Raw genomic sequence first — 14,541 nt, 5'->3', positions numbered from 1 at the left:
TGGATTACATGTTGAAAGTCAGCAGGGGTCCGGCCTTTGGACCCCCGGTATCGGCGGCGGCGTGTGCTGGCGCTGATAAGGCTTAAGCTGCATTGAAGCTGGATGGATGCAGAGATGAAAGTGGGCACTCACAAGATGATGAAATATTTTGATGCCACAAGCGGGCCTCGGGGGGGTCGAGAAAAACCTGTTTTTGACGGCCAAAAGTGTCTCGGTTGAACTCTCCGCCTCTGTTGAACTCTCTGTTTTACTTTTTCCTTGACTTTACTAACACTTTACTTTTTTACTTTAAGGTAACCCCGCCGCCACCATCGGCCACTCCATCCATGATATCAGCAAAGCGCTCGCCCACACGACGCCATCTGCCCTGTGCGGTAAAAACCGGGATTCATCCGTGAAGAACCTCTGTGAAGAACCTCTCCAAAGTGTCAGACATCATCAAATGGGAGCATTTGCTCAATAAAACTGCAAAACACACTAAAAATAATGTATTGCACAATGTGTTGGAATACTGAGGTGGTTTTGTAGGCAGCAGCAGGAACAGTGGAAGCAATATCAGCGTTCAGGATGCTGATAGCTCCCGGAAAGAAACTCTTTATCAGTCTATTTGTCCTTACTTTAGTGCATCTGTAGCGCTTTCCAGATGGCAGCGGCTCAAACAGATGAAAACCGGGATGTGAAGTGTCCTTGATGATGCTCCGAGCTCTGCCGAGACACCGGGAGGAGTAAATGTCAGGGAGGGGAGAGGGCAGCCAACGATCCTCTGTGCTGCTTTCACTGTCCTCTGAAGCCTGACTCTGTCTGCCTCAGTGCAGATAGTTTTGCAGATAGTGCATAGAAAACCTGTTTACAACATTCTAAATACAGTTTTGAACATTATTATAGCCCTCTAGACATGAAATAACACCCCTATGGTCACCTTTACACTCCTATTACCCGATATAGTAGACATAATAAGACACAGAAGACATTCTGACTTTCCGGTCACTTGCTTTTCTAGCATTTTGCGTGAGTAACTTGCTCTGCTTGGCTTTCTCCAGCAGCTCCTTTCGTTCTTGTATTTTTGGTTAGCCTTGTTGTATTTGCTACTCTGTTTATATTTTTGTTAGCTTCTGCTCCTGCGCCGCTTTTTGTTAACTAGTTAGTGTGGCTTCGCCTGGTGGTTTATTTTGGTACTTTGATTTGTACTTATTATTTTGTACTAGAACCCTTTTTACTTGTACGCCTTGGTTGCTGTCGTCTCTGCATTGGGGTCCCATTACCGGCTATGTCGTTCGTAACAAACTTAGTCATTTTATGAGAACAACATCGGAATATTATGAGGAAAAATAACATCATTTTTGTGCCATAAAAATGAAACATCAAAGGAAAAAAAGAGATTTTTTTAAAGCCGTAATATGAGAAACAAACAACAAATAAAGTTGTAGTTTTGGGAAAATTTCGTGTTTGGGGGGAAAAGTTAGATTAATTTAATGAATCGTTGTCTTTGGCCCACAGAAACAAGGAGAAAGTGTTATTAGCCACCTTGAGACTTTTTCTCTAAAACCTAATCATCAGGTTAGTAATCAAGGGGTAATAATGGACTCAGACCTGAACGTTGGAAGCCACATTAAATCAACGTTTTACCACCTAAAAACATTACATTGCCAAAATCAAGGGAATAGTGTCTAAGACAGATTTAGAGAGACTAATCCATGCCTTTGTCTGAAGAAGGCTGGACTACTGTAACAGCCTTCTCACCAGCTTCTCTAAACGAGCTATAAAACAGCTGCAGTACATCCAGAATGCTGCTGCTCGAGTCCTGACTAGAACCAGGAAATATGACCATATAGTCCAGTACTCAGGTCTGAGCACTGCCTTCCTGTCGCTCAGAAAATACACTTTTTAAAACAGATCTGCTTGTGTTTAAGTCTTTTCATGGTCTTGTGCCAAAGTACATCCCTGACAGGTTAGAGCCACGTAAACCATCTCGGGCTCTGAGAAGCACGGGGGGGGGGGGGGGGGGGGGGGGGATCTCCTGCGGGTGCCCAGAGTCAGGACTAAACACGGTGAGGCCGCGTTTCACTTTTATGCTGCTAAAATCTGGAACGGTCTTCCAGAAGATGTGCGGCAATCCTCAATTTTGGCAATGTTCAAACCCAAACTCTACTCAACTGTGCATTTGACAACTGAAAGTATTCTATCTTCATTTTTAATTGTTTTGGTTTTATGGAACTTTATGTAATGATTTTAACATGATTTGGTGTTTTTACTGAATGATTTTACCCTTTTCTGTAAAGCACTTTCAATGACCTTGTGTATGAATTGTGCTCGAGAAATCAACTTGCCTTGCCTTAATATTTAACGTTATTATTATTCATATTTAATATAGTAAAGTCAAAATATCATAGGAATAAAGTCATAACATTACAATAAAAAGGGAGGAGAAACAAACAAAAAGAGACTGAAGTTTTAGTTTAGTTGAAGTACGTACTAATGATGCGCTTTTTCACCTTCACCACAAATCTACATGTGTTGCTTTACAAAATAAAAGTACATTTTTCAATATTTCCGCTTTCTGGTTGAATAATCTTTGTAAATTTTCATAAATTACAACTTTGTTTTGTCATATTACCTTTTTTTTTAAAAATAAAGTTTTTGTTTAAAACTATGCTACTAAAATGACATTTTTTCCTAATAATGTTAGGAGTTTATTCTCGTTAAATTTTGTCTTTATTTTGTCTTTATGTAAAATTACAGCTGTTTCTGCTGTTGTTTTAAATTTTCCCATTATTTCAGCTTGTTTTAAATATTTGTTTTATATAAATTGTTATAATAATATAAATAATATAAATTTATATTTATAATAATATAAATATAAATAATATAAATTGTTTTTAATATTTATACAATATATACTTATACTTATTTATGCTTTATTTTCAGCAATTTAATTTTCCAAAAATGACTTCATTTGTTTCTCATAATATTCTGACTTTAAAAAATTGCTTCTTTTTTTATATTTCAACTTTGTCAACTTAATCGACTTTATGCAACTAAAATTATTTTTCCTCATAGAATTACAACTTTTTCTTGTTAGATGCCAACTTTTTTCTCTTAATATTTTGACTTCATTCTTGTGAAATTACATTTGTAATTCCACATTTTTCCACATTTGTGCTGTTTTTTTTCTACTATCAACTACTTTTACATTTTTTTCTCGTAATTATGACTTTATGGCCATAATATTTTTACTTTTATAATATTTATACTTATAAACTTATTTATACTTTATATTATTTTCTAATAATCTATAATTTCCCCAAAATGACTTAATTTGTTTCTCATAATATTCTGACTTAAAAAAAAATAGCATTTGTTTTCTTGTTAGATGCCAACTTTTTTCTCTTAATATTTTGACTTCATTGTTGTGAAATTACATTTTTTTCCCATTTCTGCTGTTTTTTTGTCCAAATATTTCAACTTTCTTCTTGTAAATGTTCTTCTCAGAATTCTGACTTAATTCCCATAATATTTTGACTTTGTTCTCTTAACTTTATCCCTAATTTTACAAAAATTACAACTTTATTTCTTATTTGTTGTGTTTGTTTATTATATTATTTTATTTGGCGTGTCATATTTGTTTGATTCCCATAGGCTGACTTTTATACAAAGTATTTTTCTTTAATATTTCAATTTCATGCAACTAAAATGACATTATTTTTCCTCATTATTTTACAGTGTTAATCTGGTAAAATTACCAATTTTTTTTTTAATAGTTTGACTTCATTCTCTTGAAATTGCAAGCCCCCCGCCCCCCTCCCCATTTCTGCTGTATTTAATTTCCCAACTTTATTCTTGTAGCATTAAAACTTTTTCCACAACTTTACTTTCCAAAAATTGCACCTTTTTATTCGTTATTTTGTTTGTTTCTCATAATATTCTGACTTTTTTTTTCAAAAAACACTTTTTCTTTTATATTTCAGCCTTACACTATTAAAAAGAGATTTTTCCTCATAATGCTACATTATTCTCATAAAATTACGACTTTTTCTTGTCTTAATATTTTGACTTTATTCTTGTCAAGATACTGCTGAGTTTTCAGTTTTTGATGCCGAGTTCATTTGGGGGGGAGGGGGGGGGAGGGGGGTTCTGGTTAAGTTGTATTTTTAGAATGTGCCGCAAATGGCCCCCGGGCAGCACTTTGGACACCCCTGATCTGGATGGATGGATGCATAACCTCGGCAAAGGAGAAGTGAATATGATGTCGCTTTAAACAAGACGGAAGTTACGTAAGAAGATGACACATTTTCAGGTGAATATTCCTAAAGTGGTGAAATAACATCTTCCAATGTGTGGAATGCTGTCATGGCAGCTCCATCTGAGCAGTCTTGATTTAGGATCCTTCCGATTGCTCCTTCCGTGTGGCGTTGAGCGCATTTCAGCGCGTGCGTGCACCGGATAAGAAGACAAAGGAGTCAAGCAGCCGTTACGGTGATTTATTCCATAAGACATGACAACGATAAGACGATCAGCAATAATAAACACTTCCACCAGACATGAGATTCACGTTGACAAATTCAAATTGGACTATAAAAATGAAAGAAGGAAGCCCCGCCCCTCCGATCAAACCGCTCACATTAAAACATTTCGAGGTAAATGAGACTCCAAGGGAAAAGATCGCACAGCAGAAAGCTCCACCGGTGTCCTTGTGCGTGGTCTCTCGTGTCTTCAAAAGGGCAACGTGTCGAGGAATAACTTATCTATTACTGCGGGCGGCGGCACCAGATCCTCCAGCTTTAAATAAAAAATCCTCTGCAGGCCTTGGATACACAGAGTGCGGAGTTCCGGCAGCTTTTCCACCAGCCTGAACAAATGGCTCGGCCAAGCGTTTGTGTCTCTGTCTGCCACCGTGCCGCCGTCCTTCAAACACTTGACGATGTTGCGCTGCAGCTCCTCCACCTTCCTCGGTTCCTTCACTCCGTGCCGCTCTGCACGTGCAAAAACACGCGTGAGACCATTCGACATACGGGATTATATTACAACAGACTTTTGTTGAGCTACACGGCAGTGGGTCTTTTTTTCTTGTAATATTTCAACTTTGTTTGGCCAAATTACAGCTCTTTTTCCATTTCTGCAGTTTTTTCCCCTGAAATTTTCCAACAAATTCAGCTTTCTTCTTGTAAACTTTCTTCTCATAATTATGACTTTATTCCCATAATATTATGACTTTAGTCTCATAACATTTCAACTTTTTCCACAACCAAATTTTGTTTTTGTTTCTCATAATATTACGACTTTAAAAATAACATTTTTTCTTTACCCTATTTCAACTCTATGCTACTAAAATTATACAATTTTTCCTCACAAAATTACAAGTTTACTCTCATAAAATTGCAACTTTTTTCTCATTGGAGTACAATTTTTTCCTCATATTTTGACTTTATTCTTGCTAAATTACAGCTCTTTTTTCCAGTATCTGCTGTTTTATTTTTAATTTTCCAACAATTTCAGCTTTCTTCTTGTAATTTTTTTCCTCATTACCATACTTTTTTTCTTCGCATTTTGTTTTTTCCACAACCCAATTTTCCAAAAATTGCAAATTGTTTTGTTTTTTTGTAACAGTACTACAATACTCACAATATTACAAGTGGAATCTCGTAAAATTGCTGCTTTTTTTCCTTGTTAGAATACGACTTTTTTCTTGTAATATATCAATTATATTTTTGCCAAATTACAGCTCTTTTTCAATTTTTTTTTTCTTACATTTTCCAGCAAATTCGGCTTTCTTCTTGTAAAATATCTTTTCGTAATTTTTTATTAACTTTATTCCCATAATATTTTGACTTTATTCTCATAACATTTAAACTTTTTCCACAACATAGTTTTCCAAAAATTACAAATGGATTACAACTTTAAAAATAACATATTTTTCTTTACTCTATTTCAACTCAATGCTACTGAAATTATAGAATTTTTCCTCATATTACAAGTTTATTCTCATAAAATTGCTACTTTTTTCTCATTAGAACACTTTCCTTATATTTTGACTTTATGCTTGCTAAATTGCAGCTGTTTTTTTTTCAATATGTGCTGTTTTTTTTTACTTTTCCAACAATTTCAGCTTTCTTCTTGTAATTTTTTTTCTGTAGCATTTTATTTTTTCCACAGCTCATTTTTCCAAAAATGACAAATTGTTTTTTTCTAACAATATTATAACTTTTCAAAAATGACGTATTTTTTTTCTTTATTCTATTTCAACTCTATGCTACTACGCTACTCTATGCTATCATTTTTCTTTATAATATTACAAATTTGTTCTCATAAAATAGCAACTTCTCCTTACAATATTACTTTTTTTCTCAATTTTTTTTTACTTTATTCTCACTAATATACAGCTGTTTTTTTTCCATTTCTGCATTTTAAAAAAAATTCCAACAAATTCAACTTTCCTCTTGTAAATGTTCTTCTCAAAATTATTTTATTCCCATAATATTTTAACTTTTCTTGTCCCATTTTAACTTTTTCCACAACCTAATTTTCCAAAAAATACAACTTACTTTAGTTTTCCTTGTTTCTCATAGTATTATGACTTAAAAAAAAATACCATATTTTTTTTACTCTATTTCAACTCTATGCTACCAAAATGACGTTGTACCTCACCAGACTACAACTTTATTCTTGTCAAATTTTGTTTTTTTTTTCTGGTTAAAATACAACTTTTTTTTCTCATATTTTGACTTCATTCTCATAAAATGACAGCTATTTTTTTCACATTTCTGCTTCTGTTTTTTTTAATTTTCCAAATATTTCAACTTTCATGTTGCAGATTTTCTTCTCATAAAAATGTCTTTATTCTCATAAAATTTTGACTTTATTTTGTAACATTGCAACCTAATTTTCCAAAAAATACAAATTTTTCTTTACTCTGTTTCAACTCTATGGCACAAAAATGATATTTTTCCTCATGCTCCAAGTTTATTCATGTAAAATTGCAATATTTTGACTTTATTCTCTTCAAAATTACATCTGTTTTTTCCATCTCTGTTTTTTTTTTTTAATTTCCAACATTTTAAACTCTCTTTTGTAAAGACTTTATTCCCATACAGTTTTTTTTTGTTTTTTTTTACATTTTCTTGTATCATTAAAACTTTTTCGACAACCAAATGTTATTTTGTTTTGTCCGTCACAATATTAAAAAAACGTTTTTTCTTTAATATTTCAACTTCATGCTACTAAGATTATGTTTGCTATTTTTCCTCATTATGTTACGACGTCATTCTTGTTAGATTACAACTTTTTTCTCTTAATATTTTGACTTTATTCTTGTCAAATTGGCCGCATACTTGTACTTCCAGCGTGTTTAATTAGTGTGTGAGGCATGTTGAAGAGAGAAGGGGAGGGTTCTGGTATTAATATAATTTCATAATTGCAACAGCCGATCTAATTGCAAATGTTGATCCGAAACCGGAGAAAAACGTCAACATTGTCGGGGAAAAACAGACATTTTTATGGGCGTATCATTTACTCGTAGATTTTCGTCATTTGCTGGTGGTTCCGGTTTGTGGGTTATCTGGCAATGGCAGTATTTACCCACTTCTTCTTCTCTCCTTTTTCATTGTGAATTGCAACCACTCTTGCTATGATTGAGGCCGGTTCGGATCCATGGCTGCTGGCTCTCCATTTGGGTTACTGCCGTACGTCTCTGTGCGAGCACCCTTATGCACTCAAAATACTACGTGTAAGTGTGGAGGCACATCCATAATGTCGTCTCACCGGTGACCAGGGCAAGGGCACATATGCAGGAGAAGGTCGAGACGTCCAAGTTCATCCTCTGTAGATTGGTGGAGAACTCCACGATGCTGTCAATCCACTCGCCAAAGCCCCGCACGCAATGAAGGCGGTGCCATACGGAGCCGTCACAGAACACCAGCTTGCCTTCATCTGGGTTGGATCTAAGACAGAACAGAACATCCATTGCCTATTTGCAGGGTTTGGGTATTGCAGAAGCTGCAGAAGATGAAGCCTGTACCTGTATGACAGGCGTAGCACAAAGAGCTCCAAGAAGGACGAGTAAAACAGGAGGTCTTGGTCGTGTCGAGGTAGAGACGCAAAGCCTGGTATCTTCAGCGCCCATGCTCGAAGCACCTCCATGGATCTGGTCAAGAGGTCGTAAAAATGCCGCACGTGCTGAGCGTCGTCCCCGAGAGGGCTCTCTGGACCGTCCTTGAACTGCAAACGGCCAAAAGCAGGTGAACAAAAGAAGTGCGCCGTCGACGCCGCGTCTCGTATCACTTACTTTGGAGTAATCGAGGCGTGACGGGTTGGACTCCACATGGGCCCTGACGAGGGCGCTCAGCAGGGTGCTGGCCGGCGAGGACGAGTCGGGAAGCGATTTGGGTTTCGAGGGCAGGCGGCCCCTGCGACCTTTTAGACTGTCTGTCCTCACCACTGGGACATGAGGGCAAAACACGATGTCATTTGACCAAAAAGCATGTTTGCGACCTCTCACGCTTACCTTCCTTGACCATTCCAACTGTAAGGCATTTCTGGAAGCGGCAGTACTGGCAGCGGTTCCTCCTTCGTTTATCCACAGGGCAAGTTTTGGCCGCCAAGCAGACATATTTGGCATTTTTCTGCACTGTGCGCTGCAGGAAAAGCCCACCAGTTTATCACTGCACAAAGATGAAGCACCACGGCCCATACTCAATCATGTTTTTGGAAGATTCATAATCAGGGTTGGGCGGACGGATCAAAAGATCAAAACCATACAGTATCGGGGGTGGTATCACGATGGCAGGGGTAGGGGAACCTATGGGAGACTTATTACATTCTAAAATTGTTGGTCTTGTTTAAAAAATATTATACGGCTCTCACGGAAATACATTTTAAAATATGTGGGTGGCTTTTAATGACTCTCTTAGCCAAAAAGGTCCCCCACCCCTGCACTATTGGATCGATACTGGCGCGATCCATATTTTTCAGTTCTCATCTATATTTGTACAATACAGTAATCCCTCGTTTATTGTGGTTAATCCGGACCGGACCGGACGCATTTCCGCAAAGTCGGATAGCTTATTTATAAATGGAATATTTTCATAGAGCGTAGAAATCCTGTTTACGACCTTCTACATACACTTTTTAACATTATTAGAGCCCTATAGACATGAAAGTACGCCCCCTTTACACTCATATTACCCAATATAGTAGACATAATAAGAGAAAATAAGACAAACATACCAAATTATATTAAAAAAATATACTGCATATATTTTATTTGATTATTATTATATAGATAAAATGATATTTTATTATATATAAATGTTTATTAATTATTAGATATATTATTTTATTTTATTTATATATATATATATAAGATAAATGCAAAAAATAACACATTGACACGTTAGCATTGGGAGTTTTCTGAACAGGCGATTGTCTCATCAATGTAACATTACTGACACCTAGTGACCAATGCAAAATACTACATATGTCTTTTTGTGCTTGAAAATGCTTCATGACTCCTTCTGTGTTTTTTTGTTGTTGTTGTTATTCATATTCTTGATTTTCTTCCAAAAGATCAGACGCAAACCAAACTGTACAAAAACAGAGGCAATTTTTGCCATAGGACATAATGTACTGTAAAGCCGATGAATCTGTCCCAGACACCCAAAAATATGAATAAAAACACATTTTAAAGAGCATAATTGTAGTTTTGCATACAGAAAACAATGTTAAACAAATATGAATGATGAATGGATGGAAGTTAGTGTTAATGTGGACTTACCGTACATCCTGGCGAGATCAAATTCAACAGTGTTTCTTCTTTTTATCAAATTGCTGGCACTCGCAACTTTCTTTGACCCCATGGCGGGTTATTTAGCAGTCGCACTCAATAAAAAAGTGCACAATTAGTGAGTCAGCAACGCGCAGGGTGCTTTGTTCGGAACAATACAGTACAGTACAGGACAAATGGACTAGTTGGTTACGCGCAATATTGTATGGAAATCGAGACAGACGGTTTCTCAGGTTACAAACGAGTTCCTTATTGAGACTGTGATGTAAGTTGAGTTTTGGTGTACCGTAAGTTGGATCTTACACCGAAAGCAGGGCATTTTTCCAGCAAGGGCCACATAGTGAAAAATGAAAGGATGCAACTTTGCCACTTTGATATTTTGTAAAGCAACACATGTAGATATGCTAAGAAGTTACTGTATACACATTTCAAGAAAAAATGCATCTCAGCTTTGCGTCATAGTTGAAAAATTGCTCTTTTTTTCCAACATTTTTTCTGTTTTTTTTTTTTTAATCCCCCAAATATTTAAACTTTCCTCTTAAATAATCTTTGTAAATTTTCGAGTCGTAATGTTATGACTTTATTCCCAAAATATAACTTTTTCCCCAACCTAATTTTCCAAAAATGACAACTTTTACTTTGTTTTGTTTTGTTTCTCATAATATTATGACTTTTAAAACATAACATATTTTTTTCTTTTAATATTTTAACTCTATGCTACTAAAATTACATTATTTTTCCTCATAATGTGACCTCTTTATTCTTGTAAAATTGCGAAATTTTTCCTCATTAGAATACAACTTTTTTCTTCTAATATTTTGACTTTATTCTTGTAAAATTACACCTCTTTTTTCCATTTCTGCTGTTGTAGGTGCTTTTTTAAATTTTCAAACTATTTAAACTTTATTCTTATAAATGTTCGCGTCACAATATTAAAACTTTACTGTCATTATATTATTACTTTTTTCCCCCAACCTTATTTTCTAAAAATTACAACTTTATTTTTATTTTGTTTGTGTCTTATAATATTACAACTTTAAAAAAATGTATTGTATTTTTTCTTTTATATTCCAGCTCTATGCAACTGAAATGGCACTATTTTTACTCTTGTAATTTAACTATTTTTATTCTTGTAAAATTTTGAGTTTTTTTTCCTCATTAGAATACAACATTTTTCTTTTAATATTTTGACATTATTTTTGTTTTTTATTTTTTCTATTTTCCTTTTTTTTTTTAATTTTCCAACTAATTATTCTTCTTGTAAATTTTGCTCTCGTAATTATGACTATATTCCCAGAATATTTTGACTTTATTTTTGTCACATTATATTTGTTTTGCAACCTGATTTTCCAAAAATTCCAACTTTATATGTTGTTTTATTTGTCTCCCATAATATTACAACTTAACAAAATAACATTTTTTGTTGATATATCAACTTTATGCTACTAAAATGATGGGTTTCTTTCATAATACTATGACGTTATTCTCGTAAAATTAGGACTTTTATCGTTCTATTCGAAAATTTTTTCTTTTCATATTTTGACTTTATTCTTGTAAAATTACTGCAGATTTTTTTCATTTTTGCTGTTGTTGGTTCGGTTTTAAAAATCCTATTTTTAGAATGTGCTGCGGGCCAAACCCCCCCCCCAAAAAACAGCTGTGGGCCGCAAATGGCCCCCAAGACGCACTTTGGATACTCCTAACCTAAAGCAACACCTCACTCACAGTGTACACAGAAAACATGAAGAACATAAAACACAGTCATAATACGCTAAAATACAAGAATGAAATGAAACGGCAATAAAAAAAAAATAAGACCACTACACTGCTTTGTTATTACTGTCACTTTCAAAGGAGCAGATCCTTTAACATGTTCAAGGATAGTATCTGTATCCTTCATGATGGTTGCGACAGTGAAACTTTTAAAACCAAAATTGCAGCCGATATTGTCAGGCGTGTCTCCTTTCGCGGGAGCTTTTTAGGATGTTCTTTGTCACGTCCATGGTGATGGCTTTTCTTTTCCTTGGCGCACTTCCACCACAAAGGACCGCCTTACACTTGAGAGACATAATGAAGTGCAAAAAGTTAATACATGATCATTTTGCACTATTGACTTTATCTTTGCTGAAATTATTACATGTCTCAAAAGGGAATCATTGCATTATTTTGTTGCTATTGCTACTTTGTCTTATATTGTTGTATTTATATATTGTTACACTGCGATTGGATGGCGACCAGCCCAGGGTGTACCCCGCCTGTCGCCCGGAGTCAGCTGGGATAGGCTCCAGCATACCCCCGCGACCCTAATGAGGAGAAGCGGCATAGAAAACGGATGGATGGATATATATTGTTACATAAGTTTGCTGATACAAATATTTTTCTTGTTGGCCAAAAACAGGGGTGTCCAAACTTTTTCCAGAGAAGCGTTCAGAATTAAAGATGCTGAAACCAAACCGACGTAGGGCCAAGATACGCAAAAGATATGCTTTGCTTTTGTGTTATCTGTGACAAAGCAAATGGTTAGTAGTGTCATTGCTAATAATATGCAGTGGATTCCCACATTTTCGGGATTCACCATTCCTGACCGCACAAATTTGCTTATTTTTGATCATAACATTTCATTACTTGCGGGAAAACCCGCCATTTTGTGCTTTTATCTCAATAATTAGACCGTTTATTGGTAAAAACCCAACGCACACACAATGTAACTGTACCACACAGACTTTGCGGATGTTTCAGACAAATATACTTTCAAGACAATTGGGAAGCCCAGCATGCCTTGCAGGTAATAAATTAGGATGAAATAGTGCTGTTTTGCATATATATTAGTGCTAAGTGTTGTCGATAGCGACATAATCCGTGTGGGGACAGTTACATTGAGTGCAACGTGAGTGACGGAAGCGTTTGGTTTGACATTTTGGTGTTTTTTTTGCCATTTGCCATCCATACAAAAATACTGTCTGTTGTTGTTAATGTTTGTGTTCTTTTGCATAAAAAGCATCTATCTCCTGTCTGTTTTGGCATGAAAAGATGTGTGGAGCTGAAAATTGGCGTTCAAGGCATTCAGAACGTGGACAAATACGGGCTCGTGTTCATTCATAATTGCGGGAATTGTCCTGGGAATCTTTCTCAAAGAGGAGAGGGTTTTTTTTTGTAATTCACAGCACGCTGACTGACATTTTCAAACTGGACATTTGACCCCAAGGCTGGAGGGCATATTTAACAACTGTGCACATTTAGTGGTGTGATGGTACTGTCAAATTCCCAAAGAAGCCGAGATATTTCGCGGAAAATGATGTACATGGACAACCAACCTTGAAGAATCCTTTGCAGCCTTCGCAGGTGCGCACTCCGTAGTGCTGGCAGGCTGCGTTGTCGCCGCAAACCGCACACAGTCCCTCCGAGTCCGCTCGTCCTCGACCGGCGGCGAGAGGACTGATGTCGTCCACGGTGTGGTGACTGTGGGCCAGCTGGAAAGGGTGAAGCCCCGCACGGGTCTGCTTTCCCAGTCCAGCACAGCACAGAAGCCCGGGAGAGTCCAGTGCTTGGTGCGTTCCGGCTGCGAAAGCTCGGTCAAATTTCACCTGGCAGGTGGACAAGCTCTGATGTCCTTCTTGTGCGTGCTTGAGGGAAAACAAAGAAAATCTGGTGTTTTTCCGCAGCAAGTAGTCTTGACGGAACAGAGCACCGGTGTCCTCCCAAGGGGTTTGGAAGCTGGACGAGATGGACGGGCGCGGGGATGAAGAACGGTAGTAATAGGAGGGGAGCAGATGATCCGCCTGTTGCTGGAGGTGCTGATTAGGCTGAAAGCGCGGACACAGGCGCGTGTCCTCCACCTTCACGTTAGGCAGCTCCCCTTGGAAGACACACTGGGGCTTCACGTCGTAGCTGCAGCCGTAGGGCTCCGCCAAAGTGCCGGGCGGCGCTCCCGACGACGAGGCTGACGTTTCACTGTTGGCGAGGTCCATGCTGAACTTGACAAACTCGGGAGTGAGGAAGTCACAGCTGCGCTCCCCGGCGCCCACATTCTGAGACGCCGTGCTGGCCCCTTGAGGCGAGGAGCCACACTGGGTTTGGACGCACGGCATGGTCACTGCAAGCCAGCACATGCCATCAGGTAAGCGATTAGCAATTCCCAACCACTGTGCTGGGGTACACCCATTTACACTTAATTGGTCGGTAAATTATTATTCAAGTAGCAACGTATAGCATTAAATACTCTTCCACTTGGCACAAGGTTCATAATTAATGCAATTTATAACAATTATTCCGGTATGGATGTCATGCCAAATACGTGCCGAGGCTCGATAAAGGTTGGGAAGCACAACACATGAATTACACCACTTCATTTCAACTTTTTCCACGTGATGCTGTGCTGGATGCTATAAATTAGAAATATGTTATTTGTTAAAAAATGCAAAAAGAAAAAAAATGGTGCTAATTTAAGGCGGAAGAGTTTTATGTGCCTACACAAATGCGGAGAGCATCACCTGTGTCTTCTTCAGGTACCTTCAGGAGTCACCCAGGACAGCAGTGTGTATAATCCGAGGCGGTTGTGTGTCTCAAGCTGTGCAGAGATCATGAAGTCTGCAACACTTCTTCTCCCGCGCTTGGCTTAAAAAGACTGGCTGGCAGAGACGCCGACAATGTGCTTTTGTTTTCGCGCTGTGCACCCCAGAAACTGGGGGCGGTCTCTCTTTTTGGCCACTCCTCTCTCTCGCTCTCTCTCTCGCTGTCTCTCTCTCTCTCTCTCTCTCTCTCTCTCT

The 14,541-nt window shown here is 37.4% G+C and overlaps 1 protein-coding gene across 2 annotated transcripts; it reads right to left on the bottom strand.

The window, feature by feature from the left end:
- Positions 1 to 4,353: 4,353 nt before the first annotated feature.
- On the bottom strand, positions 4,354 to 14,412 carry LOC129192339 (nuclear receptor subfamily 4 group A member 2-like). 2 transcript variants are annotated; one of them, XM_054796286.1, is made up of 7 exons: positions 14,266 to 14,412; positions 13,090 to 13,868; positions 8,498 to 8,627; positions 8,279 to 8,430; positions 8,012 to 8,211; positions 7,756 to 7,934; positions 4,354 to 4,970 (listed from the first exon to the last, which is right to left on the bottom strand). In XM_054796286.1, the coding sequence occupies exons 2-7, from the start codon at positions 13,861 to 13,863 to the stop codon at positions 4,711 to 4,713; spliced, it is 1,695 nt and encodes a 564-aa protein (XP_054652261.1). In that variant the 5' UTR covers positions 13,864 to 13,868; positions 14,266 to 14,412; the 3' UTR covers positions 4,354 to 4,710. The 2 variants fall into 2 exon arrangements, with proteins under 2 accessions (XP_054652261.1, XP_054652252.1); XM_054796277.1 differs by lacking the exon at positions 14,266 to 14,412 and having other exon boundaries at positions 13,090 to 14,242.
- Positions 14,413 to 14,541: the final 129 nt, after the last annotated feature.

Source organism: Dunckerocampus dactyliophorus, chromosome 1 (assembly GCF_027744805.1).
Source record: "Dunckerocampus dactyliophorus isolate RoL2022-P2 chromosome 1, RoL_Ddac_1.1, whole genome shotgun sequence".
Taxonomy (NCBI): domain Eukaryota; kingdom Metazoa; phylum Chordata; class Actinopteri; order Syngnathiformes; family Syngnathidae; genus Dunckerocampus; species Dunckerocampus dactyliophorus.
Note: the sequence above shows the minus strand (reverse complement) of the source record. Positions and strands in the feature narration are given on the sequence as shown.

What these genes read in the sequence shown, in the direction of transcription:
- LOC129192339 (XM_054796277.1), bottom strand. Translation starts at nt 13,884, where the DNA reads ATGTGCTGGCTTGCAGTGACCATGCCGTGCGTCCAAACCCAGTGTGGC. An exon ending in GCTGCAAAGGATTCTTCAAG is followed by an intron (nt 8,628 to 13,089) that starts GTTGGTTGTCCA and finishes CTTTTCCTGCAG; the next exon opens with CGCACAGTGCAGAAAAATGC. An exon ending in AGTTGGAATGGTCAAGGAAG is followed by an intron (nt 8,431 to 8,497) that starts GTAAGCGTGAGA and finishes CTCATGTCCCAG; the next exon opens with TGGTGAGGACAGACAGTCTA.